Source organism: Thermothelomyces heterothallicus, assembly GCF_042370625.1.
Source record: "Thermothelomyces heterothallicus CBS 202.75 unplaced genomic scaffold P884_scaffold_4, whole genome shotgun sequence".
In the NCBI taxonomy this organism is placed as follows: Eukaryota; Fungi; Ascomycota; class Sordariomycetes; order Sordariales; family Chaetomiaceae; genus Thermothelomyces; species Thermothelomyces heterothallicus.
In genome coordinates this window covers 1,565,640-1,590,775 of record NW_027192565.1, presented here as the reverse complement: position 1 = coordinate 1,590,775, position 25,136 = coordinate 1,565,640, and the positions used below count along the sequence as shown (strand labels likewise).

The following is a 25,136-nucleotide window of genomic DNA, read 5'->3' as shown; positions in this document are numbered from 1 at the left end:
GGTAGAGAAGTAACTTACCAAAGGGTCACTAACTACTATTACTAGAAAGGAATATACACTAACGTAGTAGAGTAGATTTGTACCTACCTGGAATATCAGGTATAGGATGCCCGAAGATTTAAGGAGGTATATTTATATTTGTAACCTTCTCTAATTCCTTTTACGAAATGGTACCTAGATATCTAATTTATGCCCTCTAACTAGAGGGGGAAGCCCTATTTCCTTCTTAAAGCATATAACGATCTCTTAGGATTTGTAAAAGTAGAGATCCTACCTAATAAGTTGGCTAAAGCGGTTAAGAACTTTATTAACCAAAACATTCTCCTCTACTAGGGACTCCTAGTAGTTATAGTCGTTAATAGGGGATCTAAATTTAAAGGGGAAGTAAAGGCTATTTTAGAAGAGCTAGGAGTAAAACATATAGTCATTTCTCCCTATAATTCTAGAGCTAACGGTATTAGTAAAGCAAGGTATATACCTATTATAGCTACCCTAGTAAAGATAATTATAGAGACTAGAAAGAACTAGCGGTAGCTTCTTCCCTATATCCTATATACTAACCAAACTACCATTCGAAATAGTTATAGCCGTTTACCCTTTAACCTTATCTATAACTATAACCCTATTAGCCTAATCGAAAACAATATCCCAACTTAGTAAATTCTTTACTAGGACTCTATAGCCGTCTAACCAGACAGGGAAGATCAATAAGAAGCCTGCTTACAGTTACTAGAGCTCTATACCAAGGTGCTATTAGATATAGAATTTAACCTAGAAGTTGCTACTAAAAAAGTTACTAAGGTAAGACACCAAATAGCTAAGCGCTAGAACGAAGCTTATAGTCGGAAATTCAGAGCCGAAAACACCTAAGTCAAGGTCGGGGATCTTATCCTAGTATATAACAATGTCTGGCAGATTAATATAAGTTCGTTTCGAAAACTTTAGTACTAGTAGTATAGTCCTTACCGCGTTTAGGAGGTTAGGAGCCAAAATACCTACCTCCTAGAGACTCTTAACGGTATAACTATAGGGATATTATATGCCACGAACCGTATTAAGAAGTTCTTTAAGCGGGATAGAGTTTAGCTCAAAGCCGACAGATCTAACGGTTTCCTAGCTAACCGAGGGCCTTAGACTTATAAGATAAGATCTTTACTACCGGAAGTACTCGAGGAAATGGTAATAGAAGAGGAGGCACCCGGACGAGCTAGTTAGCTATAGCCAACCGAACGAATTACTAGATCGAAAGCCTATAAGTAGTAACGGTAATGTTAGGAGCTTATGGTCGAACTAACCAGAGGGAGACTACCTAGATTCTAACGTTTTAATTGACAAGAAACACGAAAAACAGGCCCTTAAACTTTACTTCTAGTCACTCGTTACTACCTAAGCCCCTGAAATTCCCCCCTATTATATAAATGTCTACTACTCCTATTCTACCCTTTAAGTATCTACCTTTATCCTATACCTACCCTAATTATATATAGCCTGTTAATTCTTAATAGCCTCTTCTAAATCCGTTAAAATCTATATACCCTTCTTCTATATAATAAGCTAGACGTTCTTTGGCTAACCGTTTAGATTAAATTTAGCCCGCCCTAGGAGCCGAGGATTAGGATCTTAGGAGCTATTATTAACTATATCTTCCTAGGAACACTTCTTGTCAATCTAGTAGCAATTTCCGTACCGTCTATCTAGAAGGGGACCTATAGAAACATAGCTATAGAACAGCTATATAGCGTAAATCTTTATAGGTTTCTTACTACTAGGAGGAGTAACCTTGGTAGTCGACCTTTGGTATAACTGCTTATAGGCCTGGTATAGCGCCAGATTCCTATTCCCTAGTTAGCTCTTTATATAACCAAAGGGAGAGACCTATTCTTATATATCTCCGAATACCTAGATAAATAGGCCAAGGACTCAAGCCTAGTAGGCAACCATAGTATAAATCCACCGGCCAAACGGACCACCGTTATTAATTTCTATAAATACTAGGTAGATTTACTTTGCTAGGGCTCCCTTATGGCGGTAGAAGAATTCTATATAGGAAGGAGCAAGCTTTAGGATTCTAAACAGCCTCTCTAGAGCGTCTAGGTTAGGGTTTAGTTCCTAATAAATATAAGGAACTAGCTATATCTTTAGGTACTTAATAGTAAAGAATCTATAGTATAGGAGGAAAAGTTTATACTAGTACTATATTAAGGCTACTTCTAGACTATCTAAGGGTATAGGAGGATCTTCTAAGTAAGCCGCTCTCACTACCTACACGAATTTAAGAGGTATAAGAAAACGGTTATTCTAGGTAGTTGTCAAGTCCACCGGTTAGTTAGTTATTATAGGAAGAACTAGCTTAGTATCTTTATTAACTTCTATATCTTCCTAGACAGAGGTTTTATATCTCTAGTACTTAACTCTCTCGGTTATTATAGTATTCGAACTTGCTCGCGGGAGCTTATAGTAAGTTCGAAGGGGAAGTAATATAAGAGAAGGGCACTAGCTATCTAGGTAAAGGAAGATTAACGTAGATAAGGAGTAAGTTAGAGGATTAGAGAGCTAGAAGAAGTTAGGAAGAGAGGAGGGCTATTTATCCTTTAATACCTACCTACTTTAGAAGTTCTAGAGTTATAGATTCCTATATAAAGAAGGTATACCTAGGCTAGAATAACCTACTATATAATAGGTTATACCTCTTTATTATTATTAGATAAAAAGTAATTTAGGGTTATACCCTAGAGTTATAACAAAGAATGACCTAGTTATATAAGGGCTAACCAGGTAGCCACTTTAGATAGCCCTAGAAATAGCAAAACCGGGTTAGAATAACTAGATAGGGAAGGAATTAGGGAGGGACCTAGAGGTCTACAAATACCCCTAACTCAAACCCCCTCCCTCCTCTAACTTCTAACTAATAACTAACTACTTCGTAAATTGGCCGCTTACAAAACCACTAAACAAAATGTCTTCTATATCTAGTTAGAAGGCTAGAAGCCAATAGGTAAGTATCCTACCAAGCGATTCTTTTCCAAATGTTAGTAGTCTAGGTTTCGAGCAACTCTATATAAGTCTTCTAACGTCAAATACCTTTGGTGACAATATTAGAGACTTAGAGTGCCAAAGAAGAGAAGGATCGGTGCCTCTCTATCCGACTAAAGGGCCAAACTAGCTAAATACCGGCCTGCCTTTACTACTTCTAGGGGAGGACCCCGAAACATTAAGACAGTTCCTATAGTACCTCCTTATAAGCTAGACTCTAGGACTAGAAGCTAGAAACCACCCTAGGCCTGGCGATTCTAATAGGCTTTTTAAAGAGCCGTATAAAGGGCCTATTCCCTACCTAAGTAGGGTATTATAACGGAGGCCTGACTAGATTATAAGCCTTAGTTTATTGGCAAATAAGCAGATTATTAGCTACCTCTTTCCCTTATATATAAGACTATATAGCTAGGGGGAGATATACTTTGGCGTGCCCTAATGTAATATTATAGTAAGCCTCTATAACGTTAAAGGGCTTATATTAAGAAGGGAGTACCTAAATAGCTTTGACCTCCTAAACCTCCTCTACTATATACTAATAGCTTATAAGCTATATATATATATCTTCCTAGACACCGTAGTTAACTAGTAGCTTAAGTAGGTAGCTCTACCTATAAAGAAGTAAAAGGAGGCTATAGGTAAACACTTTTAGGTCCTTGTCTATTACCTATAGGAGTTATACTAGGCAGTAGCTATATATAACTAGACGGAGTACTATATTTATTATATAGATTTGTACCCCTTTAATAAGCAGGCTTATAAAGACCTATATAAGGACTTATAGGATAAGGTTATCTACCTAAGCTCCCTCTTCCCTCTACCTAAGGATACCTAAGTCTAGGCTATAGTATAGGTAACGTTAAGATAGTAAGGATAGTAGGAATATAGGATCTAGGTCACTAAATTCTATTAGTTCTATTTCTAGGAAATATAATAGAAGGATAAGGCCTATCTTAAGCTCCCTTAGTAGAAGGGCTATCTATATATAAGGCTAAAAATAATAGCTATTAAGAATAAGATACTAATACTCTAGCTTAGAACGATCTAGATAGCTCTAGGCCATCGGCCTAATAATCCTTTATATATAGAAAAGCTAAAGACTCTATAAGGTAATATTAATCCCTACTAGCTACCTAGATAGCCGGCAAATAACAGGTAGCAGAAGCTACCTATCTAGTAGCTATAGCCAGCCCCTAGATACGCAAAATCGGTCATCTCCGTCCAGACAAAGGAAGAAGATAATCCCCTGCCGACATAAGAGCAGCTAAAGGTTAAAAAGGATACCTAAGTCCCCTTAGACGTAGCCATCTAATGATTCCTTAGTAAGGCACCTAAAGGGCTTAAACCGGCCTAGCTCTTATAATAGGCACTTAAGTACCCCTATAAGCCAAAGATAGACGTCTACTAGCAAGTAGTAGTATAGGTAGAGGAGTAAATTATAGCTATAGATATATAAAGATAGATATAACCTTCGGGCTCCTAGTAGTAGTAGAAGTAGTACTAGGCTAAGTAGAAGCCTTTAATAGTATAATAGCCGTCTAGTCAGACCAAGACGAGTATATCGGCGCAGGCTAGATCGCCCTAGACCATTAAGAAAGGCCAGGCGTGTCAGTGTCGCCCTAAGGATAATCCTACTAAGTAGACACGGCCCCTTCTCTTTAAGCAGTCTGGGCCTAAAGATCTAGAGCTAGCTCCTAAATACCCACCTTAGTTTATAGGCTAGGACGAACTAGAGGCCGAGACTAAAGCCTAGTAATGGCGTTAGCAGTCTAAGAAGCGACCGTCGTCCGAGGGGGATAGTAGGGCCAAGAGAGCGAGATAGCAAGAGGCTAGAAAGGAGGGCGTTTAAATGTCGAATTCGCTAGTAGGAGCCTTAGAGCGAATTCGAAGGGGAAGTATAGACTAGGGTAGAAACCTCTTAGTATAACTAGAGGGGTATAGGTTATAGATTTGTTTTTCCGGTTCCGAATAAGTTATATATATACTAGATATAAATAGGGGGTACCTATCTAGGAGGTGCTAGGGAATAATAATAAGGACGATAGATAGTTTTTTTTAGAATAGATTAATAGTAATAGTAACGGACTGTTATTATAGTATTATTTGTACGATAATAAGGTTCTTCTTTTACTTGTAAGTTTAGTTATCTTTTCTTATATAGGTAGGCTCTTTTATATCTACCTAGAGGGGCATTGTTATCGCCGTCCCCGTGTCTATTGTAACCGCTATCTAGGAGGGTAGACTTGTCTGCTATATCTATAAGTGCCTAGATACACTGGACACTTTGAGCTAATACTCCTCTCTATCTGACCAGACGGAGGTTTGGTCTTAGGGGTGTGTGACTGCTGCTAGGAGAGGCTGGCACTAGTTTAATAGCCTCCGTTTAAGAGCTGCCTATATGTGTTTAATAGGGTTTAAATTAGGGCTATATATAGGCTATTTAATCTAGGAAATCTTCTATATTAGGAGCTACTATTTGGTCGATTTAGATATATAGATAGGAGCGTTATCCTGCTAAAAATGCTAGGTCTTATTATAATAAGGTAGAAGGCTCTCTTCTAGAGCCTTCTAGTATAATTAGGCTATATAGCTATAGTATAGAGTACTTAGATCCCTCTCTATAATAATAAGCTTACTCTAACTACTTACCTATATTACCCCCTATATTATAATAGTAATATTTATCTATATATAGTTCTTTAAGTTAATAAATCGGTAGTTATACTTCTTAGAAGGAAAACGGAATACCTAGGTAGTCAGATTTAAAGTATTATTCTAATAGGAATATTTATTAGAAAAGATAGTCTAAGATTATTAGAAATATCTAATAGAATAAGTATATTATATTTAACTTACCTATATCAGTTTATCTATCTTTCTAAGCTAATTATATATAAAGTTATACCGATCTTTTACTACCTCCTTTAATAAAGGAATCCTCCTTTTGGTATACTATTTCTATAGATAATAGGCTTAGAGGTATTATTAAATAGTTAAAGGTAATACTTTCTTCCTAACTATATTAATTAGAGCCTTCTATACTAGATGTCGATTTTTCTTAATTATCAAAAGGATATACCATTTTTCTAAACGTAAAAGAACCTCTAGACAGCCACTTCGAGGTCAGGAGTCAAAAGTATAGTTAGATTTCTATAGTTTAATTATATGGTAGATAGCATATCGAGATATGCTAAAGAGGGTTACTAGGGATCGCTCGCTTTAGCTAGTAGCTATAAGGCTATAAATAACCATTCGAATATGTGGGCTTAATTCCTGGTTTGGCTGGTGGTTTGCCATCAATTTACGTATAAAATCGTGTAGATTAAGGGCCATATCGTTGAATTGTAGGATGTTGAAGAAAAGGTAGGATACGCGTAGGTGTCGCGAAACGCGTTTAAGTGGGTGGGGTGGTCCGGGATTTTTGACCCCTGATTGTAGCAACCACAGAAAAGCAAAGCTGAAAGGCGGTCTTCACTCCCCCAGCGGTCCGCTACAATCCCGACAGCACCACCAGCGATTGGCAACACGTCCTGCCCGGCAAGTGAAGAGTTTCCTTAGGAAAATTGTATTAGTATGTCCGAATCGAAAAAGAAAAAAAAAAAACGCTGCTCAAAGCGAAATTCGCTGACTTGCTAGTATTACCCGCTGCTCCGTAAGCTCATCGCGTCTTGATCAGGTACACACAGAATACATCGAGTTAGCACCTCCCACTGCATATGTAGTCGTCGTTGTCTCGTGAAAAGCCCACATCTGGGTCCATCATCATGGGTCCCGTTCTCTCTCCCAAACCCTGCCGGTTCGATTAAACCCCCAGGGCAGTAACCTTCAAACCCTTGGGTACCGTCCAACCATGCGATTTCGCGGCTCTCGTGAAGGCCTCGATAGCCTCCCCGATGCTATAATCCCCCTTATACCCAGGGCGGGCGCCAGTCTTCCTCAGGAGCCCGGGGTCCAGCCGCGCCGGTCTCGGCTCCAAGTTGCACAGCGCCATGCGCACCTGCAGCAGCACGCTCTCCATGCTGTTGGCCGGACTCCAGCCCGACTCCGTCAGCAGCTCCATGCACATGGCGCCGCCCGCCGTGACGTGCCCCCCACCGCCCTCCATGAATGGCAGGAAGCGCGGGCGGACAACGCGCACAAATGGCGGGGAGAAGGGAAAGTCCGATCCGAAGCGCAACTCGAGCACAACCGAGGTGACCTGGGCCAGCTTCATGTCCTGGGCTAGCGGCAAGCTTATGTCAAAGCTGTGCAGCTCGATGATCCACTGGTACAGGTTGCTCACGTAGTCGAAGTCGATGTACCAGCCGAGCTCGTGAAGTGGTGTCTTGGCCTGCAGGGCCTGGAGATCCCGCAGCTCGCGGCTGAGCGCTCTTGTGGCGGCGTCGGTCGCAAACGAAGGGGGCTGAAGGTGCGGGAGAGTTGAGAGGCCTAGTGCGCCGGGCTCAAACTCGGTTAGGCCGCGGCAGACGCTGCTGCTGGCCGGGCTCGGAGGGCCGCCGCGGCTTACATGAGCCCAGTTAGCAATCTCGCGACGTACGAGAGAGGCGCGAAAAGGGGGAGGGCGAGGTTAAGATAAGACCTACACAGATATGTTTTGAATGCTCGCCGCGCCCACACTAGAGGCGGGCGATGCTGGTTTTTTGCTCGGGGGAATGTAGAAGTCGTCGTCCTCATCATCTGACACCAGGCGGGACGCGTCTTCGGCATCCTCGTCTTCACTCTCCTCCAGCAGGTGCATTGTCCGTTTCGCGGAATCCGGCGGCGTGGCTGGTGCCGGGCCAGTTGTTCGAAGTGGGATGGCACACAGAGGGATTTTCAAGGGCTGGTAGCCTTGCCCAAAAGCCTCACGTCCCCGCGCCTGTGGATAGAAAGCCGGGCTGGTCGTCGTACCACCATTGGCTGCCTGGTTTTGAGCCAACTCTTGCTTCCTACCCGCGGCTGTCTGGACAAAGAGGTAACGGCACTGCTGCCAATCCAGCTGAGACACCACGTAGTGAGGGTTAGAAGACACAAACTCGTTCGGTGCATTGATGATCTCGTTCAGGCTCAAGCAGTAGGTGATGCCGAGGTCTGAATTGGGCCACGATTGCCCCTTGGAGGCATATCCCATGCTGGTCTCTTGCCACCGGCTGAAGTAGACACCATGCCCATAGGCGCGCCCGCTGTTGATGTCCTGGAAGTCCAAGCCGGTCCGCAGAATGCTGTGCCAGTTTGCTAAATTGCTCCCGTGCCATGCGAAAATGGTCGGGTTATTGCCGATGTGCTTGCGTGCAGCGACCTCTTGGAGGGCTCGGTTGAAGCGCAGTTCCTTGTCTGGTGCACCCTGGGCAAAGCGGAATTGGACCCATCCATCCATGCCCAAGATGCGCTCGTGCTCCCGGTTTCTTCCCCTGCCAGCTACTCCAGCGCTCTCCGGAGGCCCCGTGTTCTTTTTCTTCGCGCCGGGCGCTGGCTTTCCCCTCTCGATGGGGCCCTTTGCTCGTCGAGCGATAGCCCGCGAGCGGTCAACCTGAAGAATACAGGACCGGTTTGAGGACACAATCCATTGAAGGAGCGACGCGGCAGCGGGGGAGATGCGTCCCATGGCGCGGAAACTGTGCTCCGGGTGACTGGCCAGCCATTCCTCAATCTCGAGGATGGGCGGAAGGGTATCGAGAAGATGTCGCATTGCGGCGGCCTTGCTGAAGTCGTCCAAGGAGTCAAAGTCAGTGTCGTAGAGGTAGATATCCACCATGTCAGCGTCGTCCGTCGCTGCGGTAGGCGTCATGCTGCCGGTGGCACGACTCGGCCCTGGTTGGTTTGGCAGGTATTGCGGATTGTACTGTGAAAAGAACCAAGAGACGGCAGACTCGCTAATCACTTCAATAACGGCGGTCTTGGGAGAGCTGTAGACTTCCTTCACCCGTGCATGCCGGATGACGCGCGTCGTGGGGTTTCGGAAAGCAAGCCAAACGCCTGGTGCCAGGCGGCCTCCGAGGCTTTTCGCGGCCTCATCTTCAAAAACAATATGCTTGTCACCGGTTTCGAACCTCTCCTTGAATGTTGCTGCCGTGGGATTGGTCAAGTCCGGAACCCTGAGGCGCAAGCCGACCGGGAAGGAGCGGATTGGGAACTTGGGACGCCTATTCGGAGGATTGTTTGCCAAGTGGAGGGAAGCTGGTTGGATGGCGGCGTAGCATAGGCTGACGAGGAGATCGACAACGTAAGGCTCCGTAAGAATCTCATGCTCTATCGAAGGGCCGAGTCCCATGGCCATGTACTGGAACAGGCACAGTGGGTCAGAGCAGACGTAGGGCCGCAGAGCTTCGAAGCCTTTCTCGAGACGACGATGGCACCGCAGGCAGTATTCGGTGCACCTAACAAAGTAGCGCACGGCGAACTGGACCGCAATAAGAGGGAAGCTGCGCTTGCTGTCATTGCCTCTCTGCAGAAGGTGGTCTGCGCCGGGGACCCGAACAGGTTCGGGCTCGGAGGCAGTGTTGTTGGAGTCGGCATCAGAGTGCGGGTTATACCCCCAGCTCTCCTCGGCAACTAACCCGATCCTTGACAACAAGACGTCATTGGCTTTCTCCCAGCTGCAGCCGTGAGCCTCCCGGATCTTGAGGAGAGATATGAAACTCTCACACATGAACGAGTCCAACGAGTTAGAGACCAGTAGTTTCTCGAACCTTGTCTCATCGCTATCCCGTTCTGTCGTCTTCACTGGTTCGGACCTCTCGGTGGAAACGGAACGGTTGGGCTTTGCGAAGGCTCGCGAGGCCTGCTCGATCGACGGCTTGTGTTTGCTGCATTTTCCGATGCGGAAGGCCACTTCCGTGCGCGCGGCAGCCTGGTTAAAGACTTGTTCCAGTGGATAGTACTGCCTGTCGAACCGGACTAGGAGGACAACGTACTCGGTGGGCTTCACGTCCCACGCCTCCATGGCCTCGTTCGATAGAGCCAGTTTGTCAAGACGGATGGAAAGAGCAATGATGCCGGTTGTAGAATCCTTGCCAAAGCCATCGAAGAAGCCGACCCTGTAGCCAGCTTCTCTTACCTCTCGGAGGTCTCTCCTGATGCGCCGAAGCAAGTCTTTTTTTTGGTTGACTGACGAGTTCAAGTTGTGGTGCGAGCGTTGCGCTGGCAGTGACGGGAGGCCAAATTCGTCCCCATCTGAGGGATAGTCTGTGTCAAATGCAACATCATAGTCGTCAACTTCTTCTTCTTCAGTCACGTCGCCCGGGCTTCCGACCTCTCCGTCAAGTGCGCGGCCAATCTCCTTCTCCAAGCGGCGGACCAGCTCCGTCACCATTTCGTAGACGGACATGCCTAGCAAGTATTCTCGGGCGGCTTTTACCGCAGCGGCCACGGGTGTGGGCGGATCTGGATCATCGGTCCAGAGCATGAACATGTTTCCGTCGGGATACTCGCTGAGATCTTGAGCCAGGGCCTGGATGCGAACATCTGCCAGCAAGCTCTCATGATGGTACTTGATGACAACCTCGCCATCAGAGTCGCCAGTCGTTATGGAGCGCACGCCCGGAATTTCGCCGCTGGCAGCTTTCTGGCCTGCCGTGGAGACATCGGCCTTGAACTTCTTGAAGCTCATGGCGGCGTTGCGGGAGCATAGGGGGTTCAAGACTCAGGTCGGTTTCGGGGAATAGCGTCGTGCTAGACAGGGTTTTTGTCGCTACTCTTGATAGGGACTCGAGCTCCCAGATTGCTCGGTCGGTCACCTTTGAGATAAGTCGGCCCTGGGCGAATGGGGGAGATGGGGATTGAGGTTCCTGGTATAGCGAAGGAGGCTGAGGCTAGCCACAAGATCGGCAGCCTTCCGTTCGGTCAGGAAACTAAAACCGTCAACCACGCGACTGAATTAGGTTGGGAAGGTCGGCGCGCGGAAAACCCATGGGCAGAAACCAGGTGGAGAGGTTTGGCATATGTTCCTTCTAATGCTACGGATTGGGACTGCTGGAACGAAACCAACAAAGGGTGATATATTTGATGCGCAAGAAGGATGCCTTGCACTGGATTGGTCTCATGCCCTAGTGCAAAACAAGGAAACTCATCGGTAAATGATGCCTTGAGCAAGCAGGAGCACTTTCCTCTCCTCCCTGTGAGGTGCAGGCAGCAACGGCGGGGTCGAGCGCCGAACAGGCCATCTCTGCAACAGGGCACAGAACGTGTGGACTTTCTCGAGGTCACGGTTCAAAGGTGCAGGAAAAGTGCCTGCAGGAGGCTTGGGCAAACACTTTTCCAACTCTGGGTTAAAAAAAAAAACCAATCAACAACTTCCACGGCTGCGCATGTCAAGACCTACATGTTCGCGCACACTCACCGGATTACTCCGTCTGTATGTCCAGGACACGAACTATATGTTCGGTCACCTCTTATTTGCCATCGTTCTCCCGCCTCTGACCTGCATCGTCTCATGCATGTGGCCATCTCCATCCAACAGAACGCAACGAGCGAACCCGCGAGATCGGAGAAATCAGAAAGAGAGAAAATGGCAGCGACCGCGGTCGGGTTCTGGGTGTTGATCTTGGCTAGAAGTTTGTGTTAATTAGCTATGTCTAGCCCCTCCGGACGAGGCTACAAAGCATACCTCCGGATACTATACCAACTTGGGTACATACCTTCATGCTATGTACGGACATACATACCCGAGACTTGGTTTTCGTTCCGCCTTGGGATGGCGGGACCACGACAAGGAGTTGCCTTACTAAGCAAGCAGGCTGATGAGCTGAAGTAATCCCTTGCCTTAGTTAATGAGTGTTAACGCTAAAATGTTGCAGCGCCAGGGACACTGCGCTAAGACCCCACAGCCGGACCCATCAACCTCACGGAGCCTGAACCAGGAAGATTGTATTCAACGTTCATGGAGCGAGTACAACATTGTTTCCTCTCATACACTTAACAATGACGTGAAGTCGATCTAGCAGGTGAATCGTTGCTCCTTTGAATTCATACCAAGGGACATTCACACAGTCAAACTTTCTTCAGTTTCTGTCTTTCTGATTTTTTTTTCCCTTTTTTTTTTCTTTCGCATTGAGCCAATCCATCCACATCAGTAGGGGAACACGTGGTCCCGTCCCAGTGTCTTTCGGGGTGCTGTTGCATTCTTCTCATTCTCCCCTTGTCCACCTAACATGGCCTGGGACTCAAAGGCGGCCCGCCGGAGACAAAGCAGTGCCGCATCGGGGACGAGGAGCATTGCCATCCACGCCAGACAGCAGTCGAGACGTGTCGCCCAGCCACGTTCTCAACATGTAGCAGATCCCTTCCTCCAGGACTTTCTGAGCCCGTCGTTCGACGCCGCCTCATACCTCAATGCGACCTTACCGCCGCTGCAAACCTCGTCTCGCACATCTGGGAGCCAAGGCTCGGCCCGGGAAGCAGTACCGCTTGCAGAACTCTCGATACAGACGCAGGAGTTGCTCTCTCAGCTCAACGCCCACACCACCAGGCTGACCAATACCCTGACCGAGTTGACAAACGACATCCTCAGGAGTGGCAGCCGCCTAGCCTACGAGGTAGAGCTCTTGCGGGGCGAGACACTCAGTTTGGCGGAGGCGCTTTCCGACGGGCTCGAGCATGACATTTCCAGGTTCGTGCCGGGCGGCGTCCGGGACATCATGGCCGAGCCGAAGGCCGGTGTTGACAGTCATGGCACGTCCGCGCATCAGCGACGCAAGTCGATACTCATGGCCTCCCCGGGAGCCACGGCAGGGGCCACGAGAGCCGCCGCTGAGGGCACAGCAGCGCCAGCGCCGCCAGAAGGCGCGGCCGGCCAGGCCGAGACGTCGAGCGCGCCCTCCGAGCCGCCCTACATCACCCAGCTGCGAACCCTTACCCTGGTCCGCTCCCGCCTCGAGTCCGTCATCAAGACCTTCGGCGACGCCATGGAATTTGTCTTCCCTCCCTCCGAGCTCTCCATCAGCTCCTCCTTCCTCTCCGTCTCGGCCCCGGACGCCGACGGTGGCGGCCGCCACAGCACCGAGGAGAAAGGCCAGCAGGTCCTCCGCAAGCTGCGCGACGAAATATCCGGCCTCCTCTCCGGCAACGACGGGGGCGACCCGATCAAGGGCATCGAGGACGCCGCGCGCCGCGTCGAGGAACTCAAGGAGCTGGCCACCGTCTGGAAGGGCACGGCGGAGGAGAAGGGCCGCACCAAGTTTGTCGAGAGCTTGGCTAAGATGGTGGAGGACAGGCATCGGGAGCTGCTGAGGGAGGTGGAGGCGCAGCAGCGGCAACAGAAGCAACAGCAGCAGCAGCAGCAGCAGCAGCAGTCTTCGGGCCGGCGGGACGGAGCCGGCAGGCCCCAGGCGGAGGCGAGCGGCAAAGCGGTCGGTGGTGTCGAGGTTGCTGATGGCCCCGGGCAGGCCGAGACCAAGGGTTACGGCGCTTACGGGTTGATCAGCCAGCTACAGAGGCTGAGGAACGGCTTGTGATCGGTGTGATTATACGCCATTCGGTCGAGTCATTTCATGGCCTATCATGAGGGTACCTTTTTTTCCGGCCTTCCTTTCCAACGTCTCATGACAAGTAGTCCGGTTTGGGGTCTTCTTTACACAAAGACGAACAACAGATCAGTGGCTCGGCTGGAGCGTCATAGGCAAATGCCAGGTTTCCGAGGCCGGGGATTATCTTTTGGGTTTGGGCGTGAGTGGATAATAACAGCCTCAACACGGAACTGCAGGGGCAAGGGAGGGGTTGGCCGGAAGAATGCGTGATCGGGTACTGTTACCGTGGACTCGACTGGCACCAATGGTGGTGGGAGCGTTCTCGGAAACGGGCGCCGTACCACCGTCTGGATCATTCGCCCTGTGAGGTTATATATCCTTCAACACAAGTCTCTCGCAGGACGAGCCCATTATCACATCATAGCTTACCAGCTGCGAAGAGATCTCCTAATGCACATATTATCTCTTAACATGTCTACTCGTCATTGTCAAAATGTCCCTTCCAATTCTATCAGAAACTCAGGCTCGGTTCAGGAACACGCCCCTAAGCTCCCGAGTTTCTTGGAAGGCCTACACTATACTCGCTGAACACCATGAGCTGTGCGTGGATGTAAACGCAGCCAGATCCACCTCAGCTTCGAGTACGCGCCCTGCAGGTTTTGACCAATAAACCGTCTCCAGAGCGATAACATTTTCCTGACCCCCTCCCCCCAAGCGCCGGGTAACCTGAACAAGACTGAACTGCATTACTGTTAATTGCTTAACAGCATTACGATGCTCTTTTCTTTCGCTGCTTTCGAAAAGCCGTGCAAACCCAACCCACCCGAGATAATGCAAGTCGTTCAAACGAAGTGTGCCGCCCCAAACCCGCATATGATTTCTGTGACTCTTCTCTCTTTTTTTTTCTCTTTTCAAGCACCGGGATCCCTAAAAGAGGTGGCCTGCCCGTGAATACCCAACCCATGTGTATCTTACGTCCAGAGGGGAAAGAAGAAAAGGGTGTGAGATAGGCAACGCGAAACAGATCTACCACAGCCCGCCCTCGACAAACTCCTGGGGACACATGCGGATTAACCGCAACCAAGTTCTTCGAGGAGTGACCGATCCCCTCATGGTCGGGAGACCGAAATTCAACAAAAGGAGCAATTCAACCCCGATGCGGTTCCCACGGGTGCAGGGTGACACATCGCCCTTCTGACAAAGAAGAACTCCATGCACTCCCCTTACCCAAAGGTAAGCATCTGGGCATTGACTAGGAATAATACCACCAACACCAAGATAAAGACAAAGAGAATAAAAGAGAAAAGGGGAAAACCTTGGGCAGACCAAGAAAAATATGCTTGCCATGTCGAGGTGTACCCGTGAGCGTCAAGACGGCTCGAAGCCACATTGGCTTCAGATCTTTCGACGTTTAAGTCTTGGGGAAGGAAGAGAAGAAGCTGACAAAAGCACTCTAGCCCGTTAAAGGCCGCCTTCGTCTCCCCCCAAGAGGACCGCTTGAGCCATTGCAGTACCAAGAATCCGGAAACAGGAACGGCACATTCCCCCCTCGACATGGCGATCCCTAAGGCTACCTCTTCATGGTCGACCGTTCCAGGGCGGTTTGCAGCTCGGGCCGGTCCTTCAGCATGTCCTTGGCCTCGGCGAACGTGAACCACTTGCGCTCGCGCTTCTCCCGCTCGGGCCAGTCAGCCTCTTCGCTGGTAACAGTGACCTCGTAAAACCGATAGAGCGAGCGGGGCTTCTCCTTAGGCGAGTCCTTGCCGTCCTTGGTCGAATCCTTGCCGGAGCTCTTGGACGACGAAGACGAAGACGACGATGATGCCTTCTTGCGCGGGCTCGTCTCGTGGATGTCTCCCAGGTCGTAGTCGATCTGCACGAAGATGCCCGCCTCCTCCCAGGCCTCACGGGCCGCCGCCTCGTGACATTCCTCGTCCGTCTCCCAGCCGCCCTTGGGCAGCACCCAGCCCTTCCGCCGCGTCGACTGTATCAGCATCACGTACGCCTTGTCCTCGGTCAAAGGCACCACACCGGCGACCAGGCGCTCGCCTTTCGAATTGTATCCTGTGGAATGGGGAAGAGAAGGGAACAAGTCAGTTTTTATGACCTGCGCGGTTCGGGGAGTTGCAAAAGATCGGGAGCCTCGGGAGGGGGAAGAGAAAACCTGAAAGAGGCGCGCGTCTGCGACCCGTTCCACGAATTACTCTGAACTCATCGCCTCGCTGGATGGTCGGGGGTTCGTTTAGAAGGCGAGGGCGACTCACTTTGATTACTCCTCCCAGTCCGCGACTCCATTGAGCGATTGTTACCGCTTGCCGCCATATTTTCCAGTGACTTTATGGCAACTGGTTGTTGAGGGTTCGACAAGTCCCGGGGTGGCGTTAACAGACCCAATCGAGGAAGGTGTCAGCGAGGCTCGGCCGGTTCTGGACGGTTCCGCAGCAGGTAACAGCTGTAGAACGGCGAGAATGCGACCTTGTCTTCTAACAAGCTGAGGGCAGCATGGTCATCGCTCAGAAATCGTGTCAAGACGAGGCGGTGAGTTTACGGTTAAGGCAAGGGTGTCTTGCGCCTCGATTTACCGACGAGGATAATGAAGCGGGGGTGCCGAGAAGCCACTGCACAGAATCTGTGCTTGGTATCTGGCCGGATGACAGCGACTTTTTTTTGTTGCTCTTCCTTTTCAGTCTTGTAGCGAGGCGAGACCGTCTTCGTGGAGTAAACGAATGAAACCAGGCTGGTGGCTTGTTGCGGCGCAAAAATCTTGTGCAACGGTCTTTCCACCGCGTGAGGAAAGCCCGGGGTCGGTTGGAGACCACGCAGGGGCGAATGGCAACCAGTCTCGACAAGTCGGTTTCGAATATACCAAAAGAGGCCGGACGGGGGAAACGGCTCGCAATTCGGGCGGAGACGTCGCGGGTTTCGCAGAGATGGTGGTCGAAACGAAGTTTTTGGCTCTACGCGCACGCGCTTGGCAACCGGGGATTAACAAAGGTTGGCCACGCCAGGTTCGGCCGCATGCAACAGTCTTGAAGGGGATTTCGAGACCCAGTTTCGGGTAAGCAACGCAAGTGTGCTACAAACGTTGACTACCGAAGACGTAGGTGGTTTGGTGGGCGCAAAAGAGCTGCGCTGAGTGTGGGGGGCAAAGGAGGACCTCGTTGCGCCGGCAGAGCAATAAGGTGGGTGCCTAACCTATTCGCACCTGCTCGAGATGGGATGAATGCTGGCTCGTTCGGCTAACGTTGAACGTCAGGGCGCGCTGCTGGGCGGGCAGGGCTGTTGGTCCCCCAGCTGGGGAAAGGAGGGGCAGTCTTCGGGGAACTCTGGGAGACTGGAGCTGGGCTTTATACTCTAAGGTACATCGCAAGGTACACGACAGAAAAAAAGGAGAAAAAAATGACTCTGTTCCGGCCGGGCCATCGAAGCAAAAGGAGGCTAGCAAGCAGCTCCCTGCAGACCGCAGCGGCCTTGCTGCTCGCTGCGTTGCCCGCAGCCGGTGCGGCAGGCAGGGGTAGCTTCTGGTCGAATACTGCGTATCCTCCCACTGCGTACCCCACACATGGCGGGCGGCGATATGGTGGCCGTGACGGAGGCGGGTGGGAAGGAACTGGATGGATGGATGGATGAGGCGACGGAAGGGGAAAGGCACGAACTCCAGCAATAGTTTGGTAGAGCTAAAAATTTTGCCAATGCTGAGCGAGCAGTAAACCGAACGAGGAAAACGCCGAGTGGAGCGGCCGCATAGAGTTGGTTGCGTGGGGTACGTACAGTACATACTCTGAAACGGTGACATGCTAGGTCGTTGTGCACTTGAGAGAAGTTTTAGAAGGTGCCAGGGCTAGCTACTGTCCAGTACACTACGGATTACATACGCAGTACGGAGTAGTGTAACTATTGTACGAATTACTGCCGGGATCTCAAATCCCGCTACTGATGCTGGGACCCAGCCTGCTTGTCTGACCATTTATTGCATGTCAATCCAATCCCGAGATCAGCTAGTTATTGCCGGAGAAAACTTCTTTCCGTCCATGCATCGAGACAGAACACACGTTGAGCGACTGGATAGTTTGCGGAAGCCGCCGAGGCCTTCCGAGTTTGATTTTAATGGCTGTCTCTCCAAATCCTTTCCTAACGGTGATTTTGGCCGACTTGCGGACTACGTACCCAGAATCGCCGTGAGGTGATGCCATTCCGAAACGTCCCGGGCCCGAAAAGGTGGGCATGTGTTCGGTCTCGCTGGCACTTTCCAGGTCGAACGACTCCATTCCCGCAAAGCACAGGCCAGCCTGCGACCTCGAGGGCGCCTGCCTGGGCAGTCTTGTTCATTTCGCACCTGTGCAACTTCCAAGGTTCATCAGACTTGCCTCCCTTTGCACTTGTTGGCGTCGTACAAAAACTTGATGGCCCTCAGACTGCTGTAGTAACCGAAACAAGCTATTTGTTTGCCATTATTCGAAAGCCATCCGATCTCCATCTCGAATCCCCTCTGAATACTAACTTCGCTGGGCCGTCGATTGTGGCATCTGTCGCGCACTTCTTGTCACTCGCGCCCGTGTACTACTGAATATGCGGGGCAGCGACTCCGGCTGCTGCCGCGGGGCAAGGCACTGACAGACAGTGGGGGTCAGTGATGTAGTGTACGGGTTAACATACGTACCACACAGTACAGAGTACTCGTAGGTCGCTAGAACCGTTCAATGCCCAACAGCCCGGCATCACAGTCCGCCTGCTGCACGTCAACGCCGCTGTCCTGATCACCACCCATCGTCCAACGGTGGTCGTTGTTCACAGCATCGTCGTCATCCTTGCTTCGGTCACCCACGCTAGTTCGAAACTCTCGCGCGGTCGCGCGGGGCACTGGGCGAGCGATCTTGAAGCTGCCGCTCGGGAAATCGCCCTGGCGCCTACGGATTAACTACACTAGGTGCGCCCCTCTAGCTCACGCCCCGCTGGGTTTCACCGCTCTGCAGCGGAAGCTTGTCTCCCTCCACAGCTGAATCCTCGGAGCCTGCGGGACGCCGACCACAAGCCCCCGGAATACGCGCCACGCGGCACTCCCCCAAAGCGTAGTACGGCTCTGCAGCCTCATCAGCGGAAGTTTCGCACCTTCGGAAGACATCATCGGCCCTCCCGCGAGCATAGCCGGCCGTTGGACGTGCAAGCCCTGGAGCACAGCACCGACGTTCCTCACCTCCCTCGGCCGGCCACCGGAAATTGATAACGGTGTCGAATCCGCCTGCCGACGTCCGGCGCCGTGGCACTTGCATCCCCGCTCTCACCCGACTGCCCCGCTGGGCCCCCGACTTGCCCGGCTCCGGAGCAGACCCGGCTTGCCCTACCCGCTTGGTTTCACAAGCCAAGAGAAGGATGGAAGGAGCAGCAGAGGCAAACGTGCAAGTACCTGGCGAGGTTGCAGCGCAGCATTCGTTCCTCTTTCCAATCGGTGAGTCCCGAGATTCCGAGCCATCTCACCCAACCGTTCGGGCCATGTGCGTCAACGGCACGATATCGTTGGCCAATCCGCTCTGGAGACCACGCGATCTCCTCCCGCATTCTACACCACCACGCCTGAGTGGGCTTATGGTGCCGCCTCAATCTCTTGTCCTCCCCTGCTTGTATTCACGAGTCTACACGAAAGCCAATCCCTCACCATTTCACCCCACGCACAGCTAGCGCTGGATCCTTTTTCCTTCTGTCATGGGTTTCGGCCGCCAAAACGGCGGTTCCCCAACCACAGCCCCGGGTTCCACATCAAAGTGCACTGCGTTTTTCGACAATATTACACTACGCCAGGAGTAGGAGATTGTGGCCTCTCTCCCCTTTCCGTTTCCTCGCGTGTGCTGTCGCCAGCAGGATGGAGATCCCGAGGGATCACCCGTGGCTGTCCTATCCCGTTCTGCTCTTCACTCCATCTGCGAGCTGTTGCTTTTATGATGCTAACGGTCTTGTCAACACAACTAGGCTATGATAACTCTTCCGAGTGCGGGTATTGCCGAAGAAGCCGTGGTGGTCAGTTTGCAAAACGTGAATGTTCTTCCCTCCTGACTCTGACATGACCTGGCGTTCATCGTTTACACATCCCCGGACACATGCGCGGCGGATCAGCTGCCCATCCCGAGCCTCCTGGTCGGCTCGACCTCCCCCCACCCTCCCACTCTTCGGTCACGCTCCAGGATAGGCATTTTCTCACTAGAGACGCCTTGCCACCACTCGCGTCCATGAATGCGATGTCAACTAACACTCATTTTCTGCAGGTTATTCCTACTATGCCATAGCGACGTCCCTGACCCCAGCCTTCTACCAAAAGCTCGTTGACCGTTGCTGGAGGCGCTCTGGCACTCTTTTGTACCGGCCGAATCCGAGGCACTCGTGTTGCCCACACTATACCCTTCGGTTGGATTCGACCCAGTTCAAACCCACCAAGGACCAACGCCAGGCCGTCAACCGCTTTAACCGCCACATTATCGGGGATACCTATGTCAGGGAGGCGGCCCGTCTGCATCCGCGATCCCGCGCCGAGGTAAGGAGGCGCCACAATGTCTTTGACCTGGTCGAGAGAATCCACGAGCCAGAGGCCCAAGCCCTCAAGACACCCCCAACACCGGACCACGACTTTACTGTCACTCTAGAGCCGGATACGTTCACCGAGGAGAAGTACGAGATTTTTGAGAACTACCAGCGCGTCGTCCACCGCGAGCCGCCCGAGAAGATATCCCGCAGTGGTTTTAAGCGGTTTCTGTGCAACTCCCCTCTGAGCCGGGGTGTCATGGTAGGCCCGGACGGTAGGGAACGCCAGCTGGGATCCTTCCACCAGTGTTACCGCATTGACGGAAAGCTGGTTGCCGTCGGCGTGCTAGACCTCCTACCCCATTGCGTGAGCGCTGTGTACTTCCTTTATCACGAGTCGATACATTGGCTCAACCCGGGCAAGCTCGGCGCGCTGCGGGAGATAGCCCTGGCACGCGAGGCCGGCTACCGTTGGTGGTACCCCGGCTACTACGTGCATAATTGCGCAAAGATGAGGTACAAGATCGAGTACAAACCGCAGTATGTCCTGGATCCAGAAGATCTGCGGTGGTATCCGCTTGATAAAGAGGCGCTGGCGCGGTTCGATAAGGCACATTACGTCTGCTTCTCGAGAGACATGCAGGAAGATGAACAGGTCACAGAAGCAGCAGGAACAGGTGCTAGTGGAGCCGGCCCACCAGAAGAAGCAGATGAAGATGATGTCGACGACGAGTATGGGGAAGGGGAAGGGGAAGAGGGGACCTTCCTTCTGTCTAGCAGCATGCCCGGAATCCCGTCGCTCGCCGAGATGGAACAGGTTAACATGGACGGCCTGGTGCTACGGTCCGACTTCTCGGACAACCTGATCGTCGCCTCGCACCTTGTCAGTTGGGATACGGAGAAAATCTCCGAATTTGGCACGCTCAAGTCGCGCATTGCCGAGCTCGTGGCGGCTGTTGGGCCCGATCTGATTGGCGAGATCTGTATTGATTTTCGGAGGAGGTCTTCGTGATAGCCAGCTGCTGTGGGCTCCGTCCGTATGACGGCTGCTAGATCATGAATACAGGGTGGCGAAGAGGGCGAGCGGGCGCGAGTGCGGATTTTGCAGCACGCACGGTTAGTTAGTGCAGTGCATCGCGGATGCGACAGGAGGGCTTGGTTGGGTGGACACAGCGAGGTTGTTGTGCATGAATTCAACATGATAATGACGGAAAGAAGATCTGAGGTCACCCCTAATCCAGGAGAGACGGAGCCGCTTCGGTAAACGGATCAGGAAATTGATGTTGTTGTCTCCTTGCCGCTTTTGATGCTCGGTCCGCCACAGGCTCGGTCAAGGGACCAGCATGACTGTAGTCGGTAGTCTGTTATGTAAGTTGGCGTGTGGGGGGTTTTGTTTACTTTGCGAGGAGGTGGCTCGCGGTCGCGTGACCGATGACTTAAAGCGTAAGAATGTGTATTGGGCTCAAGATAGCGCTCCAGGATGCGGTTTATACTGCTTGACTCTTCACTTCCTCCCCCTCATGCATCCCCCAGGGTTCGTGCCCGGGTAACAACCGCGCTCTCAAGCCGCTTTTGCTAATCGAGAGGAGGGAAACACACGGACTTTGCGTCGGACCCCAAGGCTTGCATCGGAGACGATAGGCGTCAAAGACGAAATCTCTATTATGTTAACGGCCTTGGAATGTTCCAAGGTTCTCTCTGCGGCAACATTTTTGACTTGGTGGCTGTTCTTGCTGCTGAGAGTGCCACAACAGTGATCAGAGTTGGCATTGGACGATGTCGTCAGCTCGGCAGTGGCGAGCGAGATACGACGAGAACCACTTCCAGACTGGTGCGGTCTTGATTTGACTTACCGATACGTCTAGAGTTATTTGGGTAGAACTGCGACAAACATTTACGGAATCCATCTCAGAAATGGAACTTCCAACCTTCCTACAGGTGTTCACTCGTGGTGTGGGCGGCGCCTTCCCAAAGAGAAGAGCATCTTTCCCACTGTACCTTCCTCGAGCCCAGGTAGTAAGTGATTCTCCTGTCACGATTCCGAGAGAGATTTGGAATGACATGTCCACAATGTATTTTGATCTCTCAAAAAAAAAATCTATAATGTCCATATTGTCCGTGCTTGCCGCTATCAAACCCGCAGCACTTTCTGGGGTGCGACTTCGAGAAAACTGCGTTTGGAATTCGGCCCTTGAAGTCAGGTTGCGCTGACGTGCGATGGTGGTGGTTTCGATCGACCTTGGAAGCATCGAGGTTGCCGGGAAGACGCCGGGCCTGTCTCTCGTCCTGTCAAGCTCGCTTTCCTTTGCATTTCCTCCATCTTGGCCAGGAACTCCAACCGCAGCAGCACTATCCCAGGCTTCCGCCTCCGGCAAGATTTGGATTTCCAAGGCCAGCTCCTGCCGAATTGAGGTCTCAACTTTGATAAACGGGGAAGTACCCGACACGGCGACCTTCGATCCAAGCATCTTGACCGCGATTGCCAACTTCCCCCCTGAATGTTCGGTGAGTACCCCGACATTCCCATCTGCTGTTGCTATCTAGCTAATCCCTACGGCATCTGATGCTGCAGGTCTGGAAGCATCTCGGGCTTAGGCTGCGGACGAACCACGATTCCCAGATACAATCCGCCTGGAGCCATGCACAGGCTTCGTACTTCTTGCACCATCCAGACCTCTCATCCAAGATGGTGGCCCCTGCAGGCATCCCACTAGCTCAACTCCAGGGGCTGAAGTGCGAGGCGAATTACATGTTTAGATCACTGAGAAGAAAAGTTGGCAACCAGGCGCACGTTTCCAAGCCAGTAACAGCCGAAGTGTTGAACCGCCCCTGGCAGGAAGAGAAACCTTCTCAAGGACATACATATAACCTCAGAAGCAACCCAAAGCGAAGCAGGAAAGCGGTGTTGGCCCAAGAGGAATCCAACGATGTGAGTTCCACCTGGATGACGACGCAACCTCCTCAGTTACCCGACCATGAACAAGGAGACGTGGAGTCATTAGCAGCAGAAGCCATTTCAGAGATGGCTTCTCTGCTGGACATTGCTTTTCGTAAAGTTATTGGCGTGAAGGGTGCAACGCCGGGAATTAAAACCATCAAAAGTTTGGCCTCTCCATCATTACTTGAAATTGCTCCCGCTGTTTGGGATATGCAGTATCTTCAGGTGACGTATTAGAGCATCTTAGACATCCCGTTGGTGAGCTAACTCAAGTCGTAGGCCATATATGTACACTCACAACTCATTCCGTCCATAGCTGCTGGAATTGGCCGTCTGCGGAACGCCCATTCCGCGACTCTCCGAAGGAAGCTGGACAACCTTGCGCGCCCGCTCACACCAGCGAAAAACGACCAAGAGCTGGCGGATTCGAGGTCAGATGTCACAGACGAAGTGCGACACCGACTATGGCTACTGTGTCAGACTCGAATACGGGCGGGACTGGTTAGGCGGCCATTTGCCACGAGACAAGCAGAGCGAAACACAGTTGAACAGCCGCGGGTTCAACTCGGCCTTGCAGGAACGAGATGGGAGAATACTCCGACTCATGAAACCGACGTCGGCTATTTTCCCACAACGGAGCATCACGACCTGGCAGAAAGCTTCGGCCTTAGTGGCGGCCTCTCGGAAGTCCTCTTCGAGCCGGCCGTCCCCGAGATAGGCGTTCTGGAAGAGACGAGCGACTCCTACGCGCTAGAGGACGGAGTACCGTCCTCAGACAACTTGACCCTCAGTTCCGAAGGCGACTACTTTTACACTGACGGACAAGGAAATGTTTACCCGATCGCCAGGGAAGCAGTTGCGGAAGATGGCCAGAGTGAATGGTTATCCACCCAACTTACGGATCCCTACGACTTCAGCCGAACGCAAGGTGAAGAATTAGAGGAACACTGGCTTGGTAATCCAGGTCAAACGTTTATTATGTATCAAGGAAATGGAACAACGGATCCGGTCGGCCATATCAACACAAACGCTGCCGCAGAATACTTGTTCCCGCCGCCGTACCCCGAAGATGCGCCGCTAGGCAGTTGAGCCGAGACTTTGTCGGACCAAATTCGCGGTCAGTCTGGCGGACGCATACCGGCTTCGCCCATGGTCGTATGAGAAAGAGCCAGAGGAGAGCTGGAATCAATGACCCGAGGATGCGGCGACCCATGATGAGCTCAAAAAAACTCGAAAGCAGAGTTACCCGCGGCCAGCGCGAAGACCCGAGGTGGCGACAGAAACTTGCGTCGGAGCGTCGACTTCTACCTCCGTGTCCCCAACCGTCCTTCTCTTGGCTGCCCGGCTCTCGCGTCGCCCAGCTGCTCAGACGGGAGATTGGGAAGCCACCACCAAGGGCGCATTCCGTGACGCTCCCAGCCACGAGGTAAAGCCTCAACGTTTTTTCTCGGGGCCCTTCTTCTCCCCCTTCTTTTCCTTTTTCTTTTTCTGTTCGGGTTTCATGGTGGCATAGTGGATGTACCAATGCAGTACACACTGGAGGATGAGGACGATGAGGACGATGATCAGGATGGTGAAGAGGTGAGGCTGGTCGTTAAGCACGGCGACGGCCTCTGGTGTCGCCCCGATTTTGCCGAACCAGTCAAATTGTCCCATCGCGGCGTTGTTGGTGTTGCCTGTTGCTGAGGTCGATGTTTTGGATGTGACGCGACCGGAAGGTTGGTGCGATTAAGTTGAGGTTGAGGGCCGCCCCCGGGAATTAACTACAAGAAGTTCCGCGGCCGCCTGCGCCCGGGGCAAAGAGATCGAGACGGAAGGGAGAATAACAGAATTACTACTAGATGTTGTCCGAAGGAACAGTCGAAGAGAGTGGAACGAAGAAACAGCAAAATCTACACGAGAAGGGAGAGGAAATGGGCGGCCGTTTAAGCGCAAACATGTGAAACCAGGGACGTCACGTCACGATGGAGCCGACTTCAGATACCTTAGGGATGTCATTGATTGCCCCGTCTTTCCCCCAATGCCTGAGCAGATCTCGGAATGCGGGTCTGATCCGGGGTCGTAAGTTATTGGTGTTGCACCAGCGGCAAGAAACCGTCCAGAAGGAGGGGGGGCTGGTCCTCGAATGTGTTTCAGGGCTGCGCCAGAGTTGAACGGGGGTTAGGTAAGCGAGGACTGATTGGTCGCAAATCGTGCCTGGTCAGGAGTTGACA

The 25,136-nt window shown here is 51.3% G+C and overlaps 8 protein-coding genes across 8 annotated transcripts; 3 read left to right on the top strand and 5 right to left on the bottom strand.

Moving 5' to 3' along the window:
• Positions 1–6,690: 6,690 nt before the first annotated feature.
• Positions 6,691–10,621, bottom strand: P884DRAFT_218939 (uncharacterized protein; the record flags this gene model as incomplete). Its single annotated transcript, XM_069439390.1, has 2 exons — positions 6,691–7,535; positions 7,617–10,621. The coding sequence occupies 2 exons, from the start codon at positions 10,619–10,621 to the stop codon at positions 6,836–6,838; spliced, it is 3,705 nt and encodes a 1,234-aa protein (XP_069300322.1). The 3' UTR covers positions 6,691–6,835.
• A 1,265-nt stretch (positions 10,622–11,886) lies between these two features.
• P884DRAFT_256538 (uncharacterized protein) lies at positions 11,887–13,918 on the top strand. The gene has a single exon (XM_069441071.1). The coding sequence runs from the start codon at positions 12,162–12,164 to the stop codon at positions 13,461–13,463; it is 1,302 nt and encodes a 433-aa protein (XP_069300321.1). The 5' UTR covers positions 11,887–12,161; the 3' UTR covers positions 13,464–13,918.
• A 545-nt stretch (positions 13,919–14,463) lies between these two features.
• P884DRAFT_99562 (uncharacterized protein) lies at positions 14,464–14,933 on the bottom strand. Its single transcript, XM_069446228.1, has one exon. It carries the CDS (start codon positions 14,820–14,822, stop codon positions 14,502–14,504), a length of 321 nt encoding a protein of 106 aa, XP_069300320.1. The 5' UTR covers positions 14,823–14,933; the 3' UTR covers positions 14,464–14,501.
• Positions 14,934–15,045: 112 nt separating this feature from the next.
• Positions 15,046–15,797, bottom strand: P884DRAFT_194008 (NUDIX hydrolase domain-like protein; the record flags this gene model as incomplete). Its single annotated transcript, XM_069437795.1, has 2 exons — positions 15,046–15,539; positions 15,740–15,797. The coding sequence occupies 2 exons, from the start codon at positions 15,795–15,797 to the stop codon at positions 15,046–15,048; spliced, it is 552 nt and encodes a 183-aa protein (XP_069300319.1).
• Positions 15,798–17,832: 2,035 nt separating this feature from the next.
• P884DRAFT_267771 (uncharacterized protein) lies at positions 17,833–18,597 on the bottom strand (the record flags this gene model as incomplete). The annotated part of the gene is made up of 4 exons (XM_069442142.1): positions 17,833–17,912; positions 18,136–18,162; positions 18,198–18,382; positions 18,422–18,597. The coding sequence occupies 4 exons, from the start codon at positions 18,595–18,597 to the stop codon at positions 17,833–17,835; spliced, it is 468 nt and encodes a 155-aa protein (XP_069300318.1).
• Positions 18,598–18,732: 135 nt separating this feature from the next.
• On the top strand, positions 18,733–21,163 carry P884DRAFT_99522 (arginine-tRNA-protein transferase). The gene is made up of 3 exons (XM_069446227.1): positions 18,733–18,921; positions 19,440–19,502; positions 19,733–21,163. The coding sequence occupies exons 1-3, from the start codon at positions 18,846–18,848 to the stop codon at positions 20,995–20,997; spliced, it is 1,404 nt and encodes a 467-aa protein (XP_069300317.1). The 5' UTR covers positions 18,733–18,845; the 3' UTR covers positions 20,998–21,163.
• A 1,836-nt stretch (positions 21,164–22,999) lies between these two features.
• P884DRAFT_319265 (uncharacterized protein) lies at positions 23,000–24,185 on the top strand. The gene is made up of 2 exons (XM_069445350.1): positions 23,000–23,148; positions 23,203–24,185. Exons 1-2 carry the CDS (start codon positions 23,008–23,010, stop codon positions 24,010–24,012), a joined length of 951 nt encoding a protein of 316 aa, XP_069300316.1. The 5' UTR covers positions 23,000–23,007; the 3' UTR covers positions 24,013–24,185.
• On the bottom strand, positions 23,884–24,972 carry P884DRAFT_218924 (uncharacterized protein). The gene has a single exon (XM_069439389.1). It carries the CDS (start codon positions 24,577–24,579, stop codon positions 24,358–24,360), a length of 222 nt encoding a protein of 73 aa, XP_069300315.1. The 5' UTR covers positions 24,580–24,972; the 3' UTR covers positions 23,884–24,357.
• Positions 24,973–25,136: the final 164 nt, after the last annotated feature.

Excerpts from the sequence above, each read along its gene's own strand:
- P884DRAFT_256538 (XM_069441071.1), top strand. The coding sequence starts at position 12,162 with ATGGCCTGGGACTCAAAGGCGGCCCGCCGGAGACAAAGCAGTGCCGCA.
- P884DRAFT_99562 (XM_069446228.1), bottom strand. The coding sequence starts at position 14,822 with ATGGCAAGCATATTTTTCTTGGTCTGCCCAAGGTTTTCCCCTTTTCTC.
- P884DRAFT_99522 (XM_069446227.1), top strand. The coding sequence starts at position 18,846 with ATGGAAGGAGCAGCAGAGGCAAACGTGCAAGTACCTGGCGAGGTTGCA. Across the intron at positions 18,922-19,439 it reads TTCGTTCCTCTTTCCAATCG|GCTATGATAACTCTTCCGAG; the intron begins GTGAGTCCCGAG and ends CAACACAACTAG. Across the intron at positions 19,503-19,732 it reads TGGTGGTCAGTTTGCAAAAC|GTTATTCCTACTATGCCATA; the intron begins GTGAATGTTCTT and ends CATTTTCTGCAG.
- P884DRAFT_319265 (XM_069445350.1), top strand. The coding sequence starts at position 23,008 with ATGGCTTCTCTGCTGGACATTGCTTTTCGTAAAGTTATTGGCGTGAAG. Across the intron at positions 23,149-23,202 it reads GGGATATGCAGTATCTTCAG|GCCATATATGTACACTCACA; the intron begins GTGACGTATTAG and ends CTCAAGTCGTAG.
- P884DRAFT_218924 (XM_069439389.1), bottom strand. The coding sequence starts at position 24,579 with ATGGGACAATTTGACTGGTTCGGCAAAATCGGGGCGACACCAGAGGCC.